At 44.1% G+C, this 22,639-nt stretch overlaps 1 protein-coding gene across 1 annotated transcript in view; it reads right to left on the bottom strand.

Moving 5' to 3' along the window:
- Positions 1-1,090: 1,090 nt before the first annotated feature.
- thsd4 (thrombospondin type 1 domain containing 4) overlaps positions 1,091-22,639 on the bottom strand; it is a 134,813-nt gene continuing 113,264 nt past the window's right edge. Inside the window, exons 8-17 of the mRNA XM_088920032.1 lie at positions 19,179-19,354; positions 16,757-16,853; positions 15,411-15,587; positions 14,907-15,036; positions 13,272-13,476; positions 12,227-12,400; positions 10,535-10,708; positions 8,224-8,403; positions 5,153-5,297; positions 1,091-2,275 (exon numbers count right to left, since the gene is read on the bottom strand). Coding sequence (XP_088776158.1) covers positions 2,133-2,275; positions 5,153-5,297; positions 8,224-8,403; positions 10,535-10,708; positions 12,227-12,400; positions 13,272-13,476; positions 14,907-15,036; positions 15,411-15,587; positions 16,757-16,853; positions 19,179-19,354 — 1,601 coding nt within the window. The 3' untranslated portion in view covers positions 1,091-2,132. The remainder of the gene's footprint in view (positions 2,276-5,152; positions 5,298-8,223; positions 8,404-10,534; positions 10,709-12,226; positions 12,401-13,271; positions 13,477-14,906; positions 15,037-15,410; positions 15,588-16,756; positions 16,854-19,178; positions 19,355-22,639) is intronic.

Consider the following 22,639-nt stretch of genomic DNA (forward strand, 5'->3'; position numbering starts at 1 on the left):
CTCAAAGCCCTGCCTCCAAGACACCGCTGTCTCCTGCACCTCGCCTGCAGAGGTGGGAATCTCAGGCAGCCAGGCAAGAGTCAAACAGCGGGTGGGCCGGCACCTTCGGGTCCATGAACACTCCTGGGAGGACCGGCTGTGCGAGGCTGCCATTACTGTGGAGCGCCTGGCTGCCTGGAGAAAACGCCATTCTCTCACAGTCCCCTACAATCTGTCCAGGCCTGACGCTACCGCTCTGTCTGCAGGTAAAGACAGCGCCAGCCACCCAGAAACTGATCCCGAGCCACCTCAGCCCCACAGACGGCAAGACGGTGGTGTTACAGGGCTCTATGCTCTCAAACCTGGGGGGACAACACGTTTGCAACAGCGGGGCGTTTTCTCCTGATACTCTTCTATCCTTTTTTAACAGTTTGGATTTCCCATACTTTCACATGATAGGATGAGTTATTTCCCCTGGTTGCAGGACTGGTTTGTAAGCAGTTGTTTTCTCTTCTGGTTTAGCACACATTTCTAACATATTTAAAGAAAAAACTGCTGACATTGCGGATTGTAGACTGTTTAGGGCCTAGGCCGCCCTGATAACCTAAGCACAAAACTGAGTTCACTTTGGGAGAAGACAGGATCATTTCAGAAAACTAGAAGACAGTTTTCCAAATTTGGATTAACAGATGAAAATAAATAGTGTCTTTAGTGGTTTTCACAAAAAATACATTATTTTAGAACACCCCCTTATGAGATGTGTAATGATATTATACATAATAAACAAGAGTGTGATAAGATAGAAGTACCTTACAGCTTCTTGTTGCTGTAAGGTAGCTTTTGCACGGCACTTCAACTTGCTTATCCTTACATTACCGTAGGGTTATCACTGGTAAGAAAGTCTAGCAACGAATCAAGATATAAAACAGGATCTGAATTCAACATACGAGAAAGCATAGAAAATTGACAGATGTTAAGACAAAGGGTAGAGAGGATAGCCTTTGGGATAAGATTTTACAGTGTAGTATATTCAGGGAAGCTTGATGTGGGAAACTTATTAAAAATAAAGAAGCTCTAACTGGTTCAGTTAAATTAATGGCATTACTAATAATAGGAGGGACAGAAAAAATATATTTGTTGATCTTTCTTTCAAAAAATATAACATTTGATAACAACCCGGCCAACACAGAGTCTAGAGTGTCATCAGATGGCTGGCTACAATCACTGTTACCAGTAAATCTTTGGTAAACAGAATTTGATACACAGCAGGTAAACTCGTGCTTTATGACAATTTGTGATACTCCATATTGCCGAAGGTACAAAAAAGTTTAAAAATGGAATACTTAATAATCTTGTTGCGAAACTTGGTACTGTAAATGTGGTGCATATATCATTAATCCTCCCATTTCTTTAAAAACAGAAACAAAAATAAACTCTCATAAAAGATTAAAGAAAAATTCCAGGTATATAACCATCCCAAATTTGGGGTCAAAACCTCATTCATTCTGCCTGCAATTGATTCTCCCCAGATAACTTAAATTTTATAACAGAATGTTTTTCCCAGGTCTAGATTATTAAATATTAAGATTTTCAAAACTCCATAAACTATGCATCTTGTTGTTTAAAGTGCCCGTATGGCGCAGGGATGACGTGCTGTCTAGGAGTTAACCCAGGGCAGCCTTCTCCCCACAAAGGTTAGACTCTGAGGAGGTTCTGACCAGAGAATTGAGACAGTTTTATGCCTCAAGAAATGATGAAAGATCTGAATGCTTCTGGGTTCCCTCTTTTTCCAGTAAATCTTTGCCAGAATCCCTTCAGTTCCTCACCCATTCAGTCTAGGAAACCTCAGAAATACATCTGACATGAAACTGCTCGGGAACTTTTCCTGGGAACCGAATGGCTTTGTCTTTTGGCTTTCTCCTCTAGAGCCAGAGCAGGTGTTTGTGTTAACGTGTGCACATTTCTATGGGTGAAGTTGTACACAGCATACATTCACAGTCTGCCATACCAGCCCAGAGAACCAGGGCTGCCATCTTCGCTGAACGAAGAGGCCTGGTGAGAGACACGCTGCCACGCCAGCCGCGGGCAGGGCCAGGACAGCGTGCGCCTGGGCCGGTCAGGTGCCCTCAGGGAAGAAAGGAGAGGAGGGAGTGTTATCTGCGTCCCAGGAATCCCGCCTGCCGGTTGGCCACCCGTGTGCAGGACGCACAGCAGGCCGTTTTGTAGTAGTTGTAGACACAGAGGCGGGCCTGGACAACAACGTTGCAGTTGAAATACTTGTCTCTGCAGTTCTCATCTGCAAACAAACACAGCAGGTTCAGAGAGTCAGTACAGAACTGCATATTCAAGTAGGCAGCTGTGTCAGCATGCGTAGGCTGCAAAGGAACAGGTGAAGGTTTATTCCATTTATTGACACCTGAAGAAGGCTCCACAGCTGAAACGTTGTGTCTCGTTTGCTTTCCTTTCAGCGTGCAATAAACCTTTACCTGTTCCTTTTACAGAACTGCATGTGTCAAGCCACGCTTCACTTTTCCCCACAGACAAGCCTTCCGTGTTTGAAAACCTCATTAAAGGATTGTGGAGAGGCCACCTTTTATTGGGTAGCGTGGCCAGGGGGTTTCCACATGAACTGTAACCTTATCTTTCCATAACCCGAAACACCTCAACCCAGATAGCAGTAACCAGTAACCTCTCTTATCGACTGCAGTTGGCCAGGTGGGCTCATCAACTGTCTTCTTACTTACTGGCGCCCCAACCCGGAAAACGGCCAAGGCTGCCATTGTAACCTTATCTCGCTATGCTCACTGCTTCATAAACTTGAGGGCTCTGTGGAAAGGCCCTGTGGAAAAGGCAACCTCCACTGCATCAGGAACCGCTTTTATAGGGAGCTGAAGTCACCAGTTGAAGCCAATTCCCTGATTTCCCTGTGAGAATCCAAAGAATGTGGCTCTGCTGAATACAGTGACTCCACCCCTTGATGACTCACCTGTGCCTCCAGTCGCAGCTTTGCTACATGGATGTACAGTATTAGTACAGTATATTCCAGCAGTATGTTAATTCTCATATATTCAAAAATGTCTCAGTAGTACTAATAACCAAAGCTGAAATTAAAAAAAATCCTCATCATCAGTATGAGTTTATGTAATTAACAGCTGGTGACCTTTTTAAGTTGCGTTTGAGTTTAATGTCACAGATTCTTGGGAGGCACAGTAGTGCAGTGGTCTACATTGCTACTGTACCTCACAACACTATCGTCCTGGATACAGTTCTATGCTCATGTTGGTTTCCTCTGGGTGCTCCGGTTTCCTCCCACACTCCAAAGACATACTGGTGGGTTAATTGGCTTCTGGGAACACTGGCCCTGACGTGGGTGTGTCTGTGTCTGGTGTCCAGTCAAGGGTGTATCCTGCCTTGTGGCCACTACTTGCTGGGATTGGCTCTGGCTCCCTGTACTGGTTAGAAACGGATGGATGTTATAGATACAGGTCTCCAGTAAAACTGATATGGGGATCAAAGACCCTGTAGGGGAGGAAGCCGGGCCTCTGCAGCGTGTCCACTGTCTACACTGCGTCCTCTTGGCTTGGAGGCGGGAAGTCAGGCTATTGCCTGGATTGGATTCCGGCCACAAGTGTCGCTAAAGACTCTCACACAGTCACATTACTGGGGTCTATTATTTATTATTGGGGTTTGTCTACTCCTGAACTAAAGATCCTAAGAGCCACGTCCCCAGAGATGTTGGGAAGCTAGCTCTTGTCTCTTTGGGTTTCTGCAGTGGTCTGACTCTCACACAAAATCGTGTGGCTGTGTTGCTGTCACACAGGATTCTGCTGTTGACTGACTGAACCTGCACTGAAACTATTAACTACTTCACTATAGGGATTACTTTAAATATTCTTATTGGCTTTTCATTGAAATGTGTCTGGGATGATTTTCATCTCAGTATGGGAAATTCTGCTCTTTGTTTCTTTTTTTCCAGATGGAACAGCATGATGCCCTGAAACACTGCAGTATTTCTGCTCATACAAATATTTACCAAAACTATCTGTTTCATGGCTAAGCGTCAGCTTCCTCTTTTTGAAATGCAGTGGAAGTACTGTACCGTACAGAACATCAAAGTTAAGTACCTCCTCCACTGTGCAGTCTCTGGCTAAAGCAGAAGCACAGCGCCTGGACAGTGCAGAGTCTAACACTCCCAGAAACCCTCATGAGGACCAGGTCTCACCAGATTTCACTACAATACTCCTCTGCACTGCAGAATAAAAACCAGTACAAACCTTTCCTACCTTGTCAAATTTTCCTTATGGTACTAATGTTGTTACGCAGTTTTGTGTGATTTTCAGTGTTTTGTTTGCCGACCATACACCTCCCTTTAAACCCTGCTGACTGCTTTTAGATGCTTTTAACTGTACAATAGAAAGGGAAAGTGCTCAGCTAAACAGGTAACGCATTTTTTAATCAAAAGGCAATATTTTTGTATTCAACTTTCATTTAAAAACAAACACACTGCTGCTAGATATGGGTGGTTGAGTAAATGATACCTATTTGCTTAAATCTTTTTTGTACTCATACGTACTCATTCAGTATGATTTTTTCATTACACTTGCCAATAATTCATTTACACACAAATTTCAGCAGAAAATTACCAAATACAGTTCTTTCATCACAACAACAGATGTGTTTTCTCTTTCTGTTTCTGTGCAGCCCAGGGCCAGTCATGTAAATCTTTAGTATGACCATACACATTTGTGAATTTTATTATTTTAAGCGTCATTTTGTAATGTTGAAATAACTGGTAAATGCTAAGAGCTTCCGGCACAATGAGTGATTTTCTGGTTGTCATTCAGCCTGCCCTGCCTCCGCACTCATGCAGTGACAAAGTAAATTCTGCTCTTCCAGCAACCCAGACAGCAAGACGAAAGCACTTAAAAAATCTAGCAGACAGTCAAAAGAGGCTCCATTCTGAATCATACTTTCACATGCTTCCTTGTCATCTCAGCTCCACCTGACTCTTTCACACTTATCTGACTTCCTGGGCCACTGGGGGATCCCTGGCTTCAGCAGGCCAGTGATGCAGGCTGATAGGGAGTTGCCATTTCAATCCACATTAGGTAGACAGGGCAGAGGCTTTTACTGCTGAGCTGCTGGGATAAACGCTTCTCAGACGCTGGCGTACCTATCTGTGACACACAGGGGTCCGGATTACAGGTCTCTCTCTCTTCGGGGCGCAGCTGGGGTTCACAGCTGTCACTGGGTGCCATGTCATCCGAGAGGCACCGGACCTCTCGCACCCGAAATCCACCCTCACAGGACTTTGAGCACTGCAGAGAGGGAGAGAGGCGTCTCAGGCAGAGGGGCTGGTACAAGCTTGTCCACACCAGGGAAAAGGCTGCAGTGTTTCACATCACAGCACTGGCCACAACTTGCATGCAGAAGAGTTTAAGCAACAGGCTCATTCTACAGCTCTTCTATTGTCCCAGAGATGCCCTGGGACTGGAGGTAAAACATGATTACATGAAGAGAAGGTCCTAAAATGGCACAAGACAACGAAACACCAGTGGTAGAAGAGAAATACAGGCGGCATGCCCAATCCGACCATTAGACTCAAGGAAAGAAGATAAGAAGACTGCCAAGAAGGTATTCTCTGATATCTTCTCAATTAAAGTCCTGCTTCAGTAGCCCTCTGTAGGTTATAGCAGTGGTTCTCAAACTGTGGTACGCGTACCAGTTGTGGTATACGGAGCGCCACCAGGTTGTACGCCATTTGACCCCGGAACTTTGTTTTGTGCACTCAAAAATTGGGGTGGGTTTTCATATTTTCTATTTTAATAAAATTAGTTTGTGTCGAATACACAGCCTACGTACTACGATACAGTGCACGCCAATACTTGAGTGGACACAAGAGCTACTATGTAATTCTATACCATTCTATAGGAATGCATGATACGAACGCAAGTGACCAATTGTATTTAAAAAACTTATCTCCAGCAAATAGGGGGGTAGGAGAATGTGTGTGATTTTGGAACAATGCCAACGTTGTAAGCACAAGAAAGCATAGAAATGCGTACTATGAACGCTGGCAATCTTGTGAGCACAGGAAAGCGTGATAGATAACAGAATAATATTTAAGAACTATTCTAGGTTAATTTGAGAAAAATAAAAATACACAGAGCATCTCTGTTTCGCTCCCATGCGCATGAAATACAAAGTTCTTTTAACTTCTGAGACAAGCTCCTGAAATGGAAACGGGGAAGATGCAAGCTTGCGGATTGCTAAAGCAGGTAAGCCCCACACTACTTGTGAAGAACAGCTCAACCTGCTGCCCCCTCTGAAAGACACAGTCACTCATAGAATTATTGAAATGGAGGATGATGTCAAAAGTATGCTGATAGAGCACGTTAAGATGAGCAGATGCTTTTCTCTGCAATTAGATGAATCTATAAATGTCGTTGATTTGGCCAATTTGCACGTTTACATTCTATACGAGTTTGAGGGCATGTCCCATGAGGACTTTCTGTTCTATAAGCCGCTACCAACAGGAACTACAGGAGAGCACATATTTCAGCTTCTGAATGAATTTATCGAAGAGAATGGCATTGACTGGATAAAATGCGTCGGAGTTTGTACAGACTGTGCTAGAGCAATGACAAGCCGACACAGCGGTGTAGTTGCACGAATTAGAGAGGTTTCTCCAGATATTAACTGCAGCATCCACCGTGAGGCCTTGGCCATCAAGAAAATGCCTGATGATTTAAAATCTGTTAGACTCTGTTGTGAATTGTATCAAGGCTCGACCAATGAACTCACATCTGCTTTGCTCGACTAAACAGGCTCACCCCTCTCACTGAAATGGCGCTCTTTTATTGTTTTTTTTTGTTGTTATTGTTGTTCCTTTTGTCATTCTGTAAAGTGCTTTGAGAAGCCACCTTTAAAGGCGTTATATCAAATAAAGTTTATTATTATAATATTTATTATATGTGTATGTGAGTGTGTGCGCGCACACGCACTCATGTTGGTCATTGAGATTTTCTGGGGGTCCTATGAGAAGATGACTTGTAGGTGGTACTTAGATGCTTTGGTTTGACCACGGGTGGTACTTGGTCCAAAATGTTTGAGAACTACTGGGTTATAGAGACTTACAATGGCTGAAAAGAGTTTCAGAAGGTCGTGTTGGACTGTTATGTTCCCTAAACATTATTAATATTTTTCATCTACTAAAATTGCTTACTCATCTCAACATGAGGAGCAGATCAGTTTCTTGTTGTTGCATTATGAGAAATCCGCTAGTTTAAAGCTAGTTTAATTTAGTGAATCCATTTATTCTACTTTAATTACTTCACAGGATGGAATTAATTGAAAGAGAATAAACGGATTAATTAATTGTGGATGTGAGGCTAGATTTCAGCACACAACAAAGAATGGCAGACTATTTGCAAGTCTGTAAACGCAGGTAAAGTCTCATTATAGCCAAGATATGTACCAATGTGTTTTCTTCTCTTGAATGGAGGAGTGCTGAATATGAGTCGGAGTCTTCTTCTGCCAATCTGGAGACTTAGGCAGTGACTGCCCCACTCTTGAACCATGGACTGAGCACTTTTGGGATCACTTCACCCTATCCTAAACAAGTGAGCCCAAACCAGCACTCCCTCAGTATACGTCACTTAAGATCTCTTCTCTGATACTCAAATATTTCTGTACCAAGACTAGTGCGTTTTATGACAGGACGGTATTATTTCTCCTTCAGAGCATTTGCTACACCTTTATTTTCTAAATCACTAATATTAGATGTCATTTAGTTCTTGAGTGATTTAACCTGAAAACTATACTTTTTATTAAAGATGTTTGAACTTGGGAAGACATCTACCTGTTGTAGATGGCAGTACATTAAGGAGAGGGTCCACATGTGAGCGGGTGGGAATGTCTTTCCTGTTGAACCCCGGGACAACACTTAGTGCTTACATTGCCAGAGCCTGTCAGGGAGCAGGAAGTGCAGGACAATTAACAGATACAATCCGGAGCACTGGGTGATGGCCAGTGCAACTGCGGGATGGAAGTAATCAGCACACACCAGAGTAAGAGAATAATATAAAAGAAAGGGTATGACTAATGCTAATTGAGTAAACACAATCTCTCAGAGGAGATCAACCACAAAGCCATAAGACATTGGCAGACAGGAATCGTTTCCATCCAAGTATCTAGGAGAGGGAGTCCCAGGGGAGCTCATACACAGGACCACCCGGTACTCACTGTGCTCCAGTCAGTGTGGTACCACTTGGCTCCGCAGGCTTTGAGGTAGCAGCTCTGCTGGCTGGCTGGGCGCTCCAGATAGGAACAGTCTAGGGGCTGCAGCACTGTGAACCCGTCTGCAGAGCTCCGGAGGCACACCACCGCCCTGTGCTGCGTCCCGTTGCCACACTCCGCGGAGCACTGGGCCAGGGGGTCCATGAAAGAGAGCAGAGAAAGCACGCCTTTGTTTGCACGCAGCATGAGGAGAGAGTGACGAGCCTGGGGCTGCAGCAGTGTCTTCTGTGCCACAGCACCCCCAGGAAGGTATGTGTTGTGAACGCCAACCGCAGAGGGAAGGAGATGTGCACAGGAGAGCTGATAGCTCTACCTGAATGGAGAGCAACAGTCTGAGGCTGAGAGTGAATCAGTCTTTCTGTAAACGCATAAGCTCCAAACCCAGGTCTTGACAGGGTCTTTCCGTCTGCGAAAGGCTCTTCCTGTTGCCCAGTGAAAGCTGCCTACAAGTCCTGTCTCACTGCGCTTTCACCTTGGCCCAGTTTACAGGATGTCATCTTTGCTTTAATCATGCAATTATAAAAACAAATAGAAAACGTGGGCGCAAGAGTTGAAATACTGTGGTACGCGTGTATTTAATATAAAAAAAACAATAACTCTAAAATTTTAACAATTCTACCGTTGTTGAATTTTAACTGTTGATCACTGCCCGTTAATGTGAATCACTTCAAGGGACTCGAGGAGCAGGAGCTCCTACAGACAGGCCTGTTCTGTACCACGATGTTGAGGAGTTATAGAGTCATTAGTTTGCTATTTTGGCTTTGCTTGTTTTTTGTTTCAAATCTACTCCTGTGTTGGGACCTCTACATTCTTCTTTATTTTAAATGATAAACTGGAAACTGATTGACTTTTTTAATTGAGACTGTGTTACACAAGACTGGTAGAGAGCTGGATAGCTTTGGAACTGTGTCTATAGGAAGACTTAAACTGAGTTCACATACTGATACAGTGAATTGCTGGACATTTTGTTAGCTAATAGCATATCACAGCATGGGGTGCAGGTTGAGCCCTGTAGTCCAGACACAACCAGCTCCAGCCTGGCTGCGTCAGTGGCCAGTGTGGCCTGGATTCCCAGTGGGACAGCAGACCGATGGCCAAGCACCAAGCCTGCCCAGCTGGGTACCTTTGTCTCACTAGGCAGCACTGGCCTTGGGCCTGGCTGGGTGTCTGTGCTGTCAGAAAGGGAAGCATCACTCCCACAAGGAGAAAGGCTTCAGGTGTAAACAGCAGTATTACCAGCAGAAATACATACTTAATAACTGAACAACATTAGAAAAGCTAAAAAAAGAGGAGGCCCATTTGGTATTTAGTACTTTTTTTCCAAGGATCTCATCCAGCTGGTTTCATGAAAGGAACTAGGATTTGGCTTTAACAAAATCACTGGGTAGCCTGACCATACAGACGCGACAGTTGTTTGTTTTAGGTTTTTCAGGCTTATGTAGCAAAAAGCTGCAGATACATGTTACTTACAGTATCTTAGAGGTCAGTGTTTGCGTGAGAAGTGTCAAAAACTAAAATAAGAATGATGGAAAGCCATAATACAATACGACACTAATACAACAGGGGATCTAAAAAATGAGTTTATCTGATTGAATGCGGGATTAGGCAGCTACAGTATATTTTGCACACATATTGCATGTCTCTTTCCTGATTTTGTGTGTGGGATTCAGCTTTGATTGCTCCGTTACAGACATAGTGTAACACACACTGACACAGCTCCCCTCAGCTCTGTATTAGACTCTGGTTGGTCTAATTCATCAGCGCAAGTGATATGTGGCGGGGCTGATCCTCTATAAGCCTACACGGGGAGTGCATGATAAGTCATGCAGCCTGGAGGCCGCTGGTGGAAAGCCAGACTGTAATACTTTGCAGCAATAAGGAGCTCGCAGTGTGTGTCCCTTGACTTGTTTAGCCCTGCTGGGGTGCGAGGCTGCTGTTAGATGGGAACCTGACAGCTTGGGTGTTGCCACCCAAAGAAAGGGACGTTTCTCTTCCGCTTGACTTCCTGGCTCTGGGGGCAGGAAGCACATGGTTGGACTCTGAGAGCCCACCTCCCAGAGCATGTGGGTGGGCTTTCCTATTCTTAATCTGCTGCAGGACTGCAGAGGTAAGGAGGGCTGCAGATTTATGGGTGTTTTTTTAAACTGAATGCCAAGAAGGGAATATGGAAAGAAAAGCTCTCCTTTTTGAAACCCTAGGGAAAGGAACAGAAGCGATGCTGGAGAAACGGAGCGTGAGCGGCGTGTGTGGTCAATACCTGGCCCCAGCTGCCTGCAAACCACTGCTCCCGGGTCTCACAGGGGCCGTTGTTGCACGCCATGGCCTCTGGGGGGCGCTCGTTCCCACAGCCCTCAAGCGGCAGGCTGCTGATGTGATTGGTCATGCACACCACAGAGCGGCTTCGAACCCCTGCTCCACAGTCTGCAGAGCACTGCGAGACAGAGAGTGAGAGTAAGCACCTCTCCACACAGGCAGTAATGCGTGGGCCCTTCTGCATCACGAGAGTGGGGATCATACAGTGTCTCTAAAGACATTTCCTGCATGTCAGGTTTGCTCTCATGTTGAGCTTCATACACGTCAGCTGTGCGTATGTGAAGGATTTTACTCCTCCACTATCATCGATCTGAAAACAATGTGCAGTTTTTGTCAATGACAGAAACTAATTTGATTATGAAATTAGGCAAAGCCAGAGCTTTGAAATCTAGTTGTTAGTGGAGGCTATACAACTGTCTCAGTGAATTTAATAATATAGCAGCCTAATATTTGCGAGAAGTGCTGTTCCTGTGAATCTGTTTCTTCTGCAAGCAGAAATGAGTGTTTCAGAGTGCAGAAGAAAAGCCGCAACTGCTGGGATGGGAGGCTTTAGTGATAATTAAGGGGACCCTGGAGGAGATACTGGTGGACCAGTAGGAGGCACTGGACCACAGACACAAATCCAGTGTTCTAGTATAGCGGCAGAGTGTACTGCGCAGTAGGACTGTTAAGAGCCAACAATTACTCGGATAAGCTACTTTATTCTATCATGTAACTCCATTCGAAATTTCCAGTAGAGTTTATAAGAGTTTTAGCAAATTTAAGATAATTCCAAAGGACAAATTATAATGTGCTCATTCATTTAGTTATTTGAAGTTGAACTAGCTGTTAAGTAGAACAATTAATTGGCGATGGCGAACTGTTCACTGGCGACAGCTTTGCTGTATACAGTAAACTCCATTACATTTTAGCTCATAATGTGCTATTAGTTAGGCACATTAGTATTAAGATAAGATAAGATCACTTTATTAGCCATATACAATTTCTTGCATTAGGAATTTATCTTTTCGCAGACCCCAGCTTGCTCTCCATGAGACAGACACACAGACAGGGAGAGAAGCTTGTGGTCAGAGCGCAGGGTCAGCCATTGTACAGCACCCCTGGAGCAGTGGGAGTTAAGGGCCTTGCTCAGGGGCCCATTGGAGAGGATTCCTCTGCTGGCCATGGGAATTAAATTGGTGACCTTCCAGCCACAGGCACAGATCCTTAACTGCAGTACCACCACTCCGCCCATCTTGAGAGTTTGTAGTGAAAGAAATTCTGAGTTAAAAACTGCATATTTTCTCTGCTTCAAGTGTGTATGCGTTATGCTGCAGGATGATGTATCGTTCTATCGTGGAGCACATGCAATGCTGAGACATACTGTACAGTAAGTATGATGAATGTCTGTCCTGGGATTAGCGATGGAAATTGTCCTACAAAGGAACATTCATCTCTCGGCTTGACCTGTGGCTGTGGGGCTATTTATTTCACATATCCCTGCAAGATGGGTAGATCCAGACACAGGCATTCATATAGACAGGAAAACGAATGCACTGCCTGATAGACACACAGTTACATAAATACAAAAGCAGACACATTTTCAAAGCACAAAAAACAAGCTGCCCTGTGCTCGCCTGGCTGCTCTTGAGCTCACCCTGCTGCCCCACTCGGTGAAGAACCAGCTCTTGGCGCAGGGCCCCATGTCGCAGTTCTCCACGTCCTCCGGCCGCAGCTTCATGTTGCACTCCTCGTCCGCCACGATGTCCCCCACGTTGCTGACGCAGCGCACCTCTCGGCTCTTCTGCCCCACCCCGCAGGGCACGGAGCACTGTGGAGAGGCACAGGGCACACAGCTCACTCGCGGAGTCGCGGCCGCAGGGACAGGGACAGGCGTCCACCCCTCTGCATAGGACACGCGCTCTGATTTATTCAGGTGAAGCAGCACCAAGGCTTGACTGCCAACCTGCCACACCTCTGGGCAACACTGTTGTTCCCTTGGGGCTCCAACGCGGAACATAATATTCAACCTGCCACTGATCTTTACAAGCCAACTCCTCCTGTTTTGTGTCCTCGGTGTGCCAAGACATACAGTACATGTGTGAAGCAGAAGAGGCAGACTAGCTCATGACTGATGAATGCGGCTTTACGGTCAAGTACAGGCAATTTCCACGCGTATCCGAGCTGCAGTGGCTCGTCAGGCCACAGAGTGTATCCCGGCGTCCTTGGGGTTAAGCTGATGAAAGAGCATGTGACTCACAGTCCAGTTCGCTGTAGGAATTATCCCCGGTTGTGCCAGAGGGACTGGAACAAGCTGGGTGAAGTAATAATAATAATAATAATAATAATAATAATTGATAATAAATGCTTACACTTATATAGCGCTTTTCTGGACACTCCACTCAAGGCACTTTACAGGTCATGGGGACTCCCCTCCACCACCAATGTGCAGCATCCACCTTAGTGCGCCAGAACGCTCCCCACACATCAGCTTTCAGTGGGGAGGAGAGCAGAGTAATGAAGCCAATTCATAGTACCTCACTCGAGGTACAGCAGCAGAGGCTGGAACACACATCCCATCATGAGACTAGAGACTTACCCTCTAAACTACATCGCCCCCATGTCCAAGTACACCAGCAAGAAATAAACACCCCAGAGTCGGCACTCCGATTCTAGCGAGCGTGAGAACAGGTCCTGCCTACCGGGCTCCAGTCCGTCCGGATCTCCCACTCGCTGCAGATCTTCAGCTGGCAGGAGCTGGTGGTCTCCGGCCTCTCCAGGTGCTGGCAGCGGTTCCCCTGGATGGTGAAGGTCCGATTGGCGTAGACCTGCCTGCAGAGAACCTGCCTGTGCTGCATCCCCAGGCCGCAGGTCTTGCTGCATTCCGACCACTCGCCGATGTCCCAGCTGCAGGACAGGAAGCGGGTCAGCGTCAGCGGTGAGTCAGGGGCACAGCGGGGTGGGTCAGGGGTGGGGCAGGGGCACAGCGGGGAGGGTCAGGGGCGGGGCAGGGGCACTGCGGGGTGGGGCAAGGGGGGTCAGGGGCAAGGGAGGAGCAAGGGAGGAGCAAGTGGGGGCGGGGGGTGGGGGGGTTCAGGGGAGGGACAGGGGCGGGGCAGGGGTGAGTCAGGGGTAGGGCAGGGGCAGGGCAGGGAGGGTCAGGGGTGGGGAGGGGGGTCAGGGAGGGGGTGGGGCAGATGGCAGGTTCGAGTGTAAAGACTATCAGTGAAATTACTTTCCTGTCTGAGGGATAAGAATCTGCAGGTTTTGTGTGTTGTTTTCAATATAAAGCCATATAAAAACATTTCAGACACTGTAGCCTCAGACAAGCACTTCTCTTGGTCTTCCCTGGAGCCAGAGTATCTTACTAAAGCTACAGGTACACCTCCACTTTCATTAAGTCTCCATTTTTCAAAAATATTTGATATTCAGTGCATGTGTAGCACCATTTAAAAGTTCAGGATCTTCCTGTGCAACAAGGTGCGATAAAGTTCTTGCTTGTTTTTCAACACATCCCTAGACTGACTAATATTTTGACATTACTCAACTGATATCTCCTCCAAAGTGTCCAACATTGCTTGATAATTCAGTCCAGGGTACTTATTTAATCGTATATTTAATTAATAAATATTCAATAGCTTACTTAATATGCTGCTTTCTCTTAACATACTCACGTTTGTCTTATAATTCTCATTCAAGTTTGGAAATAACATGCACACAGAATATGAAAACAAGATCTGCACTTTTCTTACAGTGTCGGACAAAAGAGGAGACATACAGTACAGTATCTGCTCAAGGATGCAAACACATTGGTGAATCTAGTAAGCAATTCTGAAATCAATTTAAATTCTTTAAAAAACAACTGTTATTTCAAATTAGCTATGTAATAAAATAGGGTACATTTTCATGTTATACATCTTGAGACAAGCTACAATAGAGTCATCAAAGACATAACTAAATATTTATAATGAGCTTGCATTTTAGAAGCTGCATGCTGGTGCTAAATAGGAATAATTAACCTTACAGTAATGGAGCCTTTACAAACAACTGCATGGCTGTGGAGTGTTTTCAGTTAAAACACCAGTTGACATGTTGCTCTGCTTTCCTTGTGCTAGGATTCAGCCAATAAAAACTGCCCAGAAACTCCTGTTGAGTTAAGCTAAGGTGTTTTCCAACACTGTAATCCATGATTTAATATGTGGCATTACAGGGTGATTTAATTTTCAGACTTCAAATATTTGAGGAGGGGTGGGCTTTATTAAAACCCCATTGATGTAAGAAGCGATTCTGCAGATCGAAGCCGCGGGCGGGTTCTTGTGAGCAGAGAGGGTCCTCACAAGGCTGGGCACGCCAGGGTGTTGCAGGCCTCCTCCACGGCACTGGGTTTGGTGGCAGGGTCACACAGGCTGTCGGCCACCTCGGCGTGGGTGGCTCTGTGCACGCAGCCGAACCGCGCGTACCGCACGCCTGCGGGGGGAGAGAGGGGCGGTGAGACACGCGGGAGAGCTCGCCACAGGACCGGGCTTCAGCGCCGCTTCGAAATCGAACACTAACTGGAAAAACAGTTTTTGCACTATACTGTAAATATATATATATTTTCCTTTTAGTACAAATAAAGACTATCTTAATGACTGTGACCATCTCCGATCAGGAACGGTGACGAACGCCCATCATATGCTCCTTCAACCATTCACTCATAACCGCCACTCGTGCTGCGAAGGCTCCTTGTATCGTGGCAGGTGAGCACAGACACAAATCATACTCCGAATGAGAAAATAAACAATTCCACCGATTTTCACCCCCAGATGCATTGCGGCTGTGCTGTGAGGGATGAGGTGCACCTCTGCCGCAGCTCGCGCTGCACTCCGAGCTGCCCAGCTGCTTCCAGTTGTGCTCTCTCTGCCGCCTCGGGGGCTCGGGCGCCTGGGAGGGGCTGTGGGTCCCATGGGGATGGTCGGACCCCTCTTCAATCGAGTCGGCATCGCCTTCCAGCCCAAACTGACCGTTCGGGTGGCTGCCTGGGGAGTGAAAACTAACACTGCAAGAGCCCAGCAGCACCAGCAGACCCACCCTTGAGCTTAGGACTCGCAACAACAAGAATTCATACTGAAATGTAAATTCTGCTGCCGCTCTGTCTCCAGCCACAGCTTCTTACCATATTACTTTTCTACAAAAGCTGCACATATCTGTTACCTTTTAAAAAAATCAATCACTTTTCTCATCCGCTCTTACTTACTGCTGCAGTGCTTGTACCAGAGCAAATGGAATGAGACATAAGCACCGGTTGGACTACAGTATTTTTCATAGCTTTAGCCCGGCAGCTCCTGTAGAAAGCGTAGCATCGGATGGAGGAGTTATACGACTCTAGCAGGCACCTGCCAGGTCTCTGGATTTACTGCAGCTTGGCAGGCTGAGCACACTGGGCCAACTCTAGACCACCCAGGTCCAATGGCACTGCGCCAGTGTTGTACAGCTTGTAGCAGTGATCTCAGGGCTCCAGGGCTCAACCCAACTCTCCTCCTTTACAGGTCAAACTCCCTGGAAATCCAGTTCTTTTCTCTCATGTGCATTCTTTTCTATAGCATGAAAAAATCTGGTTCTTATTTAGAATATTTTATACCCAAAATAGGGAATTATCACACTTCTTTTGCAAAGCCTTCAAAGAATAAAGTAATCAAATAACCCAAATCTCACAAATTTATTTAAAATATTATTAAAAATAATATAGTATGCTTGTCATGCACTACCAATTACAGCTGCCGAACTAGCATGTGAGGACTAAATAACTGAGATATAATTCTGAATTCATTTCTCTTCACTGCCATGTTCCACTTGTCTGTGGAGTGAAAAAGTGTGGGGAAATACAGTGTCCTCCAGACTGAATCAATGGTAATAAAAGCACTGTATAATGCAATGAGCAATGAATTAGCGTCTTGTGTAAAACTTCTAAAAATGTTATGCTGTAATCATAATAATATTGCACAGTTGCACCATGCATGGGCATACAGTATCTGTCATAAATGTTGAATCGAATTCCAGAAAGCATCAATTTGTATTTTATGGCTTGGTGAATCTGAAACACCTTGATCTAACATTTCCTCATTGTCATGGAGGTATGAGTGATGGTGTTATGGTACTAAGCTAGAAGCTTGCAGGTTTTCAGACAATGAGGAAAGAAACAACTCACCTGGATTTCTGTCAGGAGAAAGATGGGGGCTGATCAGATTCTCACGAGGCACAATAAATTCATAGTGAACTCCTGGATTGGGCTGCTGGTAAATCATCTGAAAACAGCACAGAGTAATTAATTGTGGTATACAATTCTCATAACCAGTGGCTCAGTGAACTAACACGTAGTCATCCATGCAATGATCTGAAAGTATAGATATATACAGAATGTGTGTTGCAACTCACACTACTGCATCAATTGCAAGTACAAAAGCCTTCTGGCCATTTCAAGATTGCCTGGAGGCTCTCACATTCATACAGCAACCTCAATTATTGCATCTCTGCGGATGTCGGCCAAACATTTACACTGGTGCAACAGGATGAAGACTGGCCGCCAGATCTGTTCGAGCCAATAGTTCCTCATTTCACCTCTCCTCCCCATCATCCACTGACCTACTCCAGCAACACACCAGGAGCCAGAGTTCTTTCTAAATCTGTGCCTTCAACTACAGATTTCAGCCTTCCACACTTTCCCTGGAACTGCTCTGCGAGATATCCATCTCATCTTATCTCCCATTCGCTTTCTCACAGGCTCGTGCTTTTGTCCTGGGGCTCATATTCCTGCTCCCACCCTCAATCTGCCTCACACCTGAAGAGACTCCGCAAAACAGCTCTGTTTTTCTTCTTCCTTTCTACTTAGAGCATGAAATTAAACTCTCCTCGTTCCTTTGCAGCTCTCCCACTAACACAGTTCCCAACGCGAATATAAATCTGAAAATATCGTGAAAAATATTCCACAAACATGATCTCATCTGAAATACTGTATAACATTTTTCAGATGACATGGTGCTCTGTGGAATGTTTTTTCACTTTGCTCTGATCTTACGCCATTCTGTCTAAAACACTTAGATACAATTAATTTGTTGTACTGTACTTCCACCACCAGAAAAGATGCAAAAATTTACAGTTAACAGCAAATGGAAAGTGTCTGTTGTAAGTGGAAATTATGATACCTCCATGAGCTGTACTTCTGAGATTCAAGGGTTTGCATTTGCATACATTCAGAATAATGCTTTGATATTTCTAAATATTTTTATTGTAATAACAGATATGCAGGCTTTAGATAAAATATCAAATTTGAGAAATTATCAAGTTTTATTCCCATAGAAAATTTACTGTATATACAGTATATATAAGAGAAAATATATGTAAGTTCAAGAAACGTCTAAAACTTGTTGAAGCTCCTCCTTATCAAGCTGGCTGACAGATGTCATTAAAATTCTAGGCAACATCAGTGTCGGATGAAAGGGTTAACCCACATGTCCTTAGAATCTATATATGAAACTCAGAGGATTCTTTAAGTTGTGGGTGCCATTCAGGTACAGGACTTGAAAGCACAAAAGCTGTGTGTGGGTATCATGGATAGCCTGCTATACACTGCAACTGTTGCATCACACAACTAAAAACCTTCTGTCCTAAAAGCAAGTACCATCGAGACTAGAGTAAGTCAACAAACGTCTGTATTTGGAAAGAATACATTTATTCTGGCACTGAGCACAGAGTAGGCAGAGTATGTGTGTTTTCTCTGCGTTATTCAAGGCTGGCTGGGTGCTAGCAGAAAAGTGATCTGAGGATCTCATCCAGTGGCTCCTTACCAGATCCCTTCATATTCCTCTCTGGTCGAGACTCTGGTCACTCTCAGCCAGCTGGAGGGTCTCAGTCCGCACAGGGACTGGCGATGTCAAACTACATGGCTCAATGTATGCTTTAGCATGAATATAGAATATGTTTAGTGTAATTTTTATTTGATTAAGAATTATTATTGGTTTGAGTCCCTTGAGAGTCCTAATGTACTTATTTTAAACTCAAAAACAGTATATGGAAAAAAATACTGAATGTTATTTATTCTAAAGTCAAATGACCACATTAATATGTTTATTGCATCTTGTCAATAGATCGAGACTCCTTATAATTTCCTAAATTTCCAATGTTTTTGCAACACGTAATTCTGCCAACTACCCTTTACAATCCCTAATTCAAAACCTCTGCTTGCAGATCTGTCAGAAAATACAACATGCAATCTTTGTCCTGGCGCAGCATTTCAAGACAAGCGAGACCATCTGAAAACCCAATGTTGGTGCTCCTTGTTTGAAGCTTTTGCTTGGGATCATCAGTGGTCAAGAAAACGTGCAGATGAGTCCATTTTTAACAACTGTCCTGTGACCTAATTCAAAGCTTCCACAAAAGGAGGGGTGGCCCTGCTGAAGAGGTTTAATTCACACTTACACATCTTTCCTTTCCAGATTGCATTAAAACATAAACGATGTTAAATCTGTCCAAACAGTGCCATGTGAAAAGTGTTTTGGAGGTGAAGGGTAAGTGCCGTTACGGCTGTGCCTATAGCAGTCGGGTGCGACGAGGTCTCCCGCAGGGTGACTCACATAAACCTCGAGGACTTCGTTGGTGGGCCCCTCGGCCACGACGGACTCGCCGGCCGTGCTCGTGATCTCGTTGGGCCGTCGGTAGGTGAACATGGTGCCAGCGCCTTCGTACTTTCCGGGCCGGTCGATGGCCCAGTTGCCGTTGACGATGGAGCGTCCGGAGCGGCTGCGCAGAGCTGCGGGAGGGACAGCGGTCAGCCGGGGGCGGTCGGGGCAGGGACAGGTGCGGCTCTTCCCCCCCCCCCCCCCGCGACGCTGACCAGCCACCTTGCTCCTCTGACCGGTCCCGGTCATCCCGAGCAGCACCGACCTCCATCTCCAGCCCCCAGCTTTTAGTTTTACTGCTGCGCTTATCCACAATTTATAAACCCCTCTCAGGATTGTGCAGGATGAAAATGAACCCTTTAGATTAGTTGCAACATTTTGGATCTTTTCATTTCACAGTGTGCTGGTATCCATAATCAAAACAGAAATCTTGTTGGGAGAGCTGATCTAGACACAAGAATATTAACTTTAGCCGGCCTGTCAGATTTGCAGGTCACACAACATTAGAGAAGGAGCAGAGATCGACAGGATCATGACTACAGTATGTCCAAACCTGGGCAGACACATGGAAAACTAAATCTACCATGAAGTCTTATATTCCTACATGCAGGCAACAGTGTTAATGCACAGCACATTACTACTGTCAGACTGTGAAAATGACCTTGGTGTTTATGTTGACTCATTCAAATATTTAACCAGACCATCAGTGAAGCTAATATAACTCAGTATGTTTCTCTAATCATGTACTGTATTTAACCTTGGGCTTATTTTTATATATAATAATTAACAAAAAAACAGACTTCCGTAGTTCATACAGTATGTTATTTTTTCTTTACTAGCACTACAGTAGCTTCAAATCTTAGAATGTAATGTGTTTATTTTTTTCCTCATAACATGAAACATAAGAAGAATTTTAACCAGTTTATTCACTTCTAATGCAATTAGAGCTTCTAGCTGCATTCAGATGAACCACCATGAATATTCAATTAATAAAGTGTGTAGTTTAGTCATTAACTTGCATCTTACCAATATGAATAAGACATTTAAAAAATAGTCACTCAGACTCCCTCCTTTACTGAAGCTCAAGGGCTTGTCAGAACTGTGGATCTTTATTAAACCTCTTCAGCTTGTTGACAACATTGTCAACAGATTAGGTAACCATGGGTTATGGAGTCTTTTGCTTCAATCTGTCATCCTATATGTATTTATTACAGATAATTAAAGAAAAAATGGGTTTTCATCATCTACAGAAAAAAAAAGGTTTGCACGTTCTTTATGTTCACCTTGCTACAGACTGGGAAAGAAAGCCCAGTTCTCTTATTCAGGTTTGCCTGAATGGACATCCCACAAACAGAGAGTCAATCAGAAACCTACACTGAACGTGAATCGACAGAGAAAAAGACTAGCCGATACAGGGTTATAAGAAAAAAAACATCTATCCCCTGCTGCTATATGTCCACACACGTCTGGGAAAAGGGACACACCACTGACACAAACAGGGCAAACCTGGCCGCCTTACAATGAAGAGCAGGAAAAAATGCACTTGTACTCATTATCTTGACACAGATTGAAAATTATAAAATGTTGTAAGGGACTGGACAAACAAACCACAAGAAACAGCTGCTTTATAAATGACATAATATTCTTCTTTATGATTATTTCAATGCTGAACCAACTGCACATCTGACAATTGTCAGACAATTCTGTGTCAATGAATAAGGTTTCAGCAGTTGAATTTCTAGCCTTATTTATAGGAATGAACATTGTTGGAACCTTTTGGATCGTGTTAGCTTTTTAAAAAAAATTGGCAGCAGTTGAGGTAGTAATACTATTTTTCTGTAACCTTCAATGTTCGCAGCTCAGTCCTGATCCAGAAAATGATAGGCCTTCAAATAAAAACATTTTAGTTAAAGCACCTACACTGAAAGACAGGGAAATGAAATATGCCTCCTGGGTTACACAATACTAAATAATTGTTTTTACAGATGTATATACTTATGAAAGATTTAGCTATTGGTCTGATTTGATGAAAGAAATGAAAATAATAAATATTTCTGATTTCCTAACTGCTTCATTAGCCACAGCTTATGAAATATAAATATTCAGGATACACACAGAACAGTTCCTTGAAATGTTGTGGCAGCTTTGCTTTTCAATAAGATTTTCTATACTTATCCTCTTCCATATGATCATTAATTTACACAGCTGCAATTTTTAACTTACATCCTGCTTCCTCAGGAACACAGAATTAGCCTGACGGCTTCAATTAGCATTAAGTTGAACACAAAAATTACAATTGTTAAAAACACAAAACCTAACTTACAGAGTTCTCTTTTAATGCAGAAAGTGGAGCTACACTAACGTTTTGGAAATTACTGCATAGCGGCTCTCCAAGCTAAACAGTCCTGTTAGTTTAGTAACGGTACATCTATTCTAGGCAAGCTGTGGGAGATGATTACACAAGCAGTTCAGGTTTTGGTCTAGGCTGGCAGTCAGGTTTATTCAGCTGGGGCTGCTATGTGCACCATCACTGCCAGCAACATGCTCCTCATTCCAAGAGATTTTCTGTCTTTACCCATTTCAACTAACCCAGCCTACGACTAAGATGAACACCAGCTGAAAGAAGAAGAGGTGAGCTTCTCTGTTCTGCCTTAAAAGGCAATATTTGTTGTATTTCTACTACAGGCATTACATTGACTGAGAAACAGCATATTTATCCATTTAAAACACACAGATGGAAATGGAAATGATGATGAAATTAATACAGACCAAAAGTCACAGCTCTGTCTCTGTTTCATTCCATTTTTATTTAGACCAGTGCAGTAATAGTAGTCTCCTCCACCCTCCTGCTTCTCAGAGCATTTAACTTATTTGTTTTAGGGATGTGTTCATTTGGAGCCATTTAACATTGTCTTTGAAGTATAGGCATCTTTCTTCTATTAATTCTGAATGTGAATCGCCCATTCCTTTTTTTCAAGTACAGGATCTGACTCATTCCTTCATAGTCTGGCTCTCTAAAATATGAACCCAATTTAGACGTGGCCTCCATGGTACAGAGCAAACATGGCCATATTATATGTCACATATGATCCATTCATTCTGCACTGTTTCTATGGCTATTTAAAAAGATTAGGTCACTAAGGACACCTACCCAGGCCTTTACACTTACACCTGCTTTTCCAAGATTAAGAAGCAGTCTTTACTTATTTCAACCATTTCAATTTCATCTGCTACATTTCTCATGACAGTATGCCAATTTATGTGTCTGAAATTGAGATCTCCCATTAATACCATGTCACCTTAGCTACATCACTTCCTTATCTCATTACATAGACAACTTCTTTGCATCCAGGTCTAAATGTATTGGTCTAAAGCAACACCTAATATTAAATGCTCTCTGGGGACCCTCTAAAGCA

Source organism: Atractosteus spatula, chromosome 7 (assembly GCF_055471065.1).
Source record: "Atractosteus spatula isolate fAtrSpa1 chromosome 7, fAtrSpa1.hap1, whole genome shotgun sequence".
In the NCBI taxonomy this organism is placed as follows: Eukaryota; Metazoa; Chordata; class Actinopteri; order Semionotiformes; family Lepisosteidae; genus Atractosteus; species Atractosteus spatula.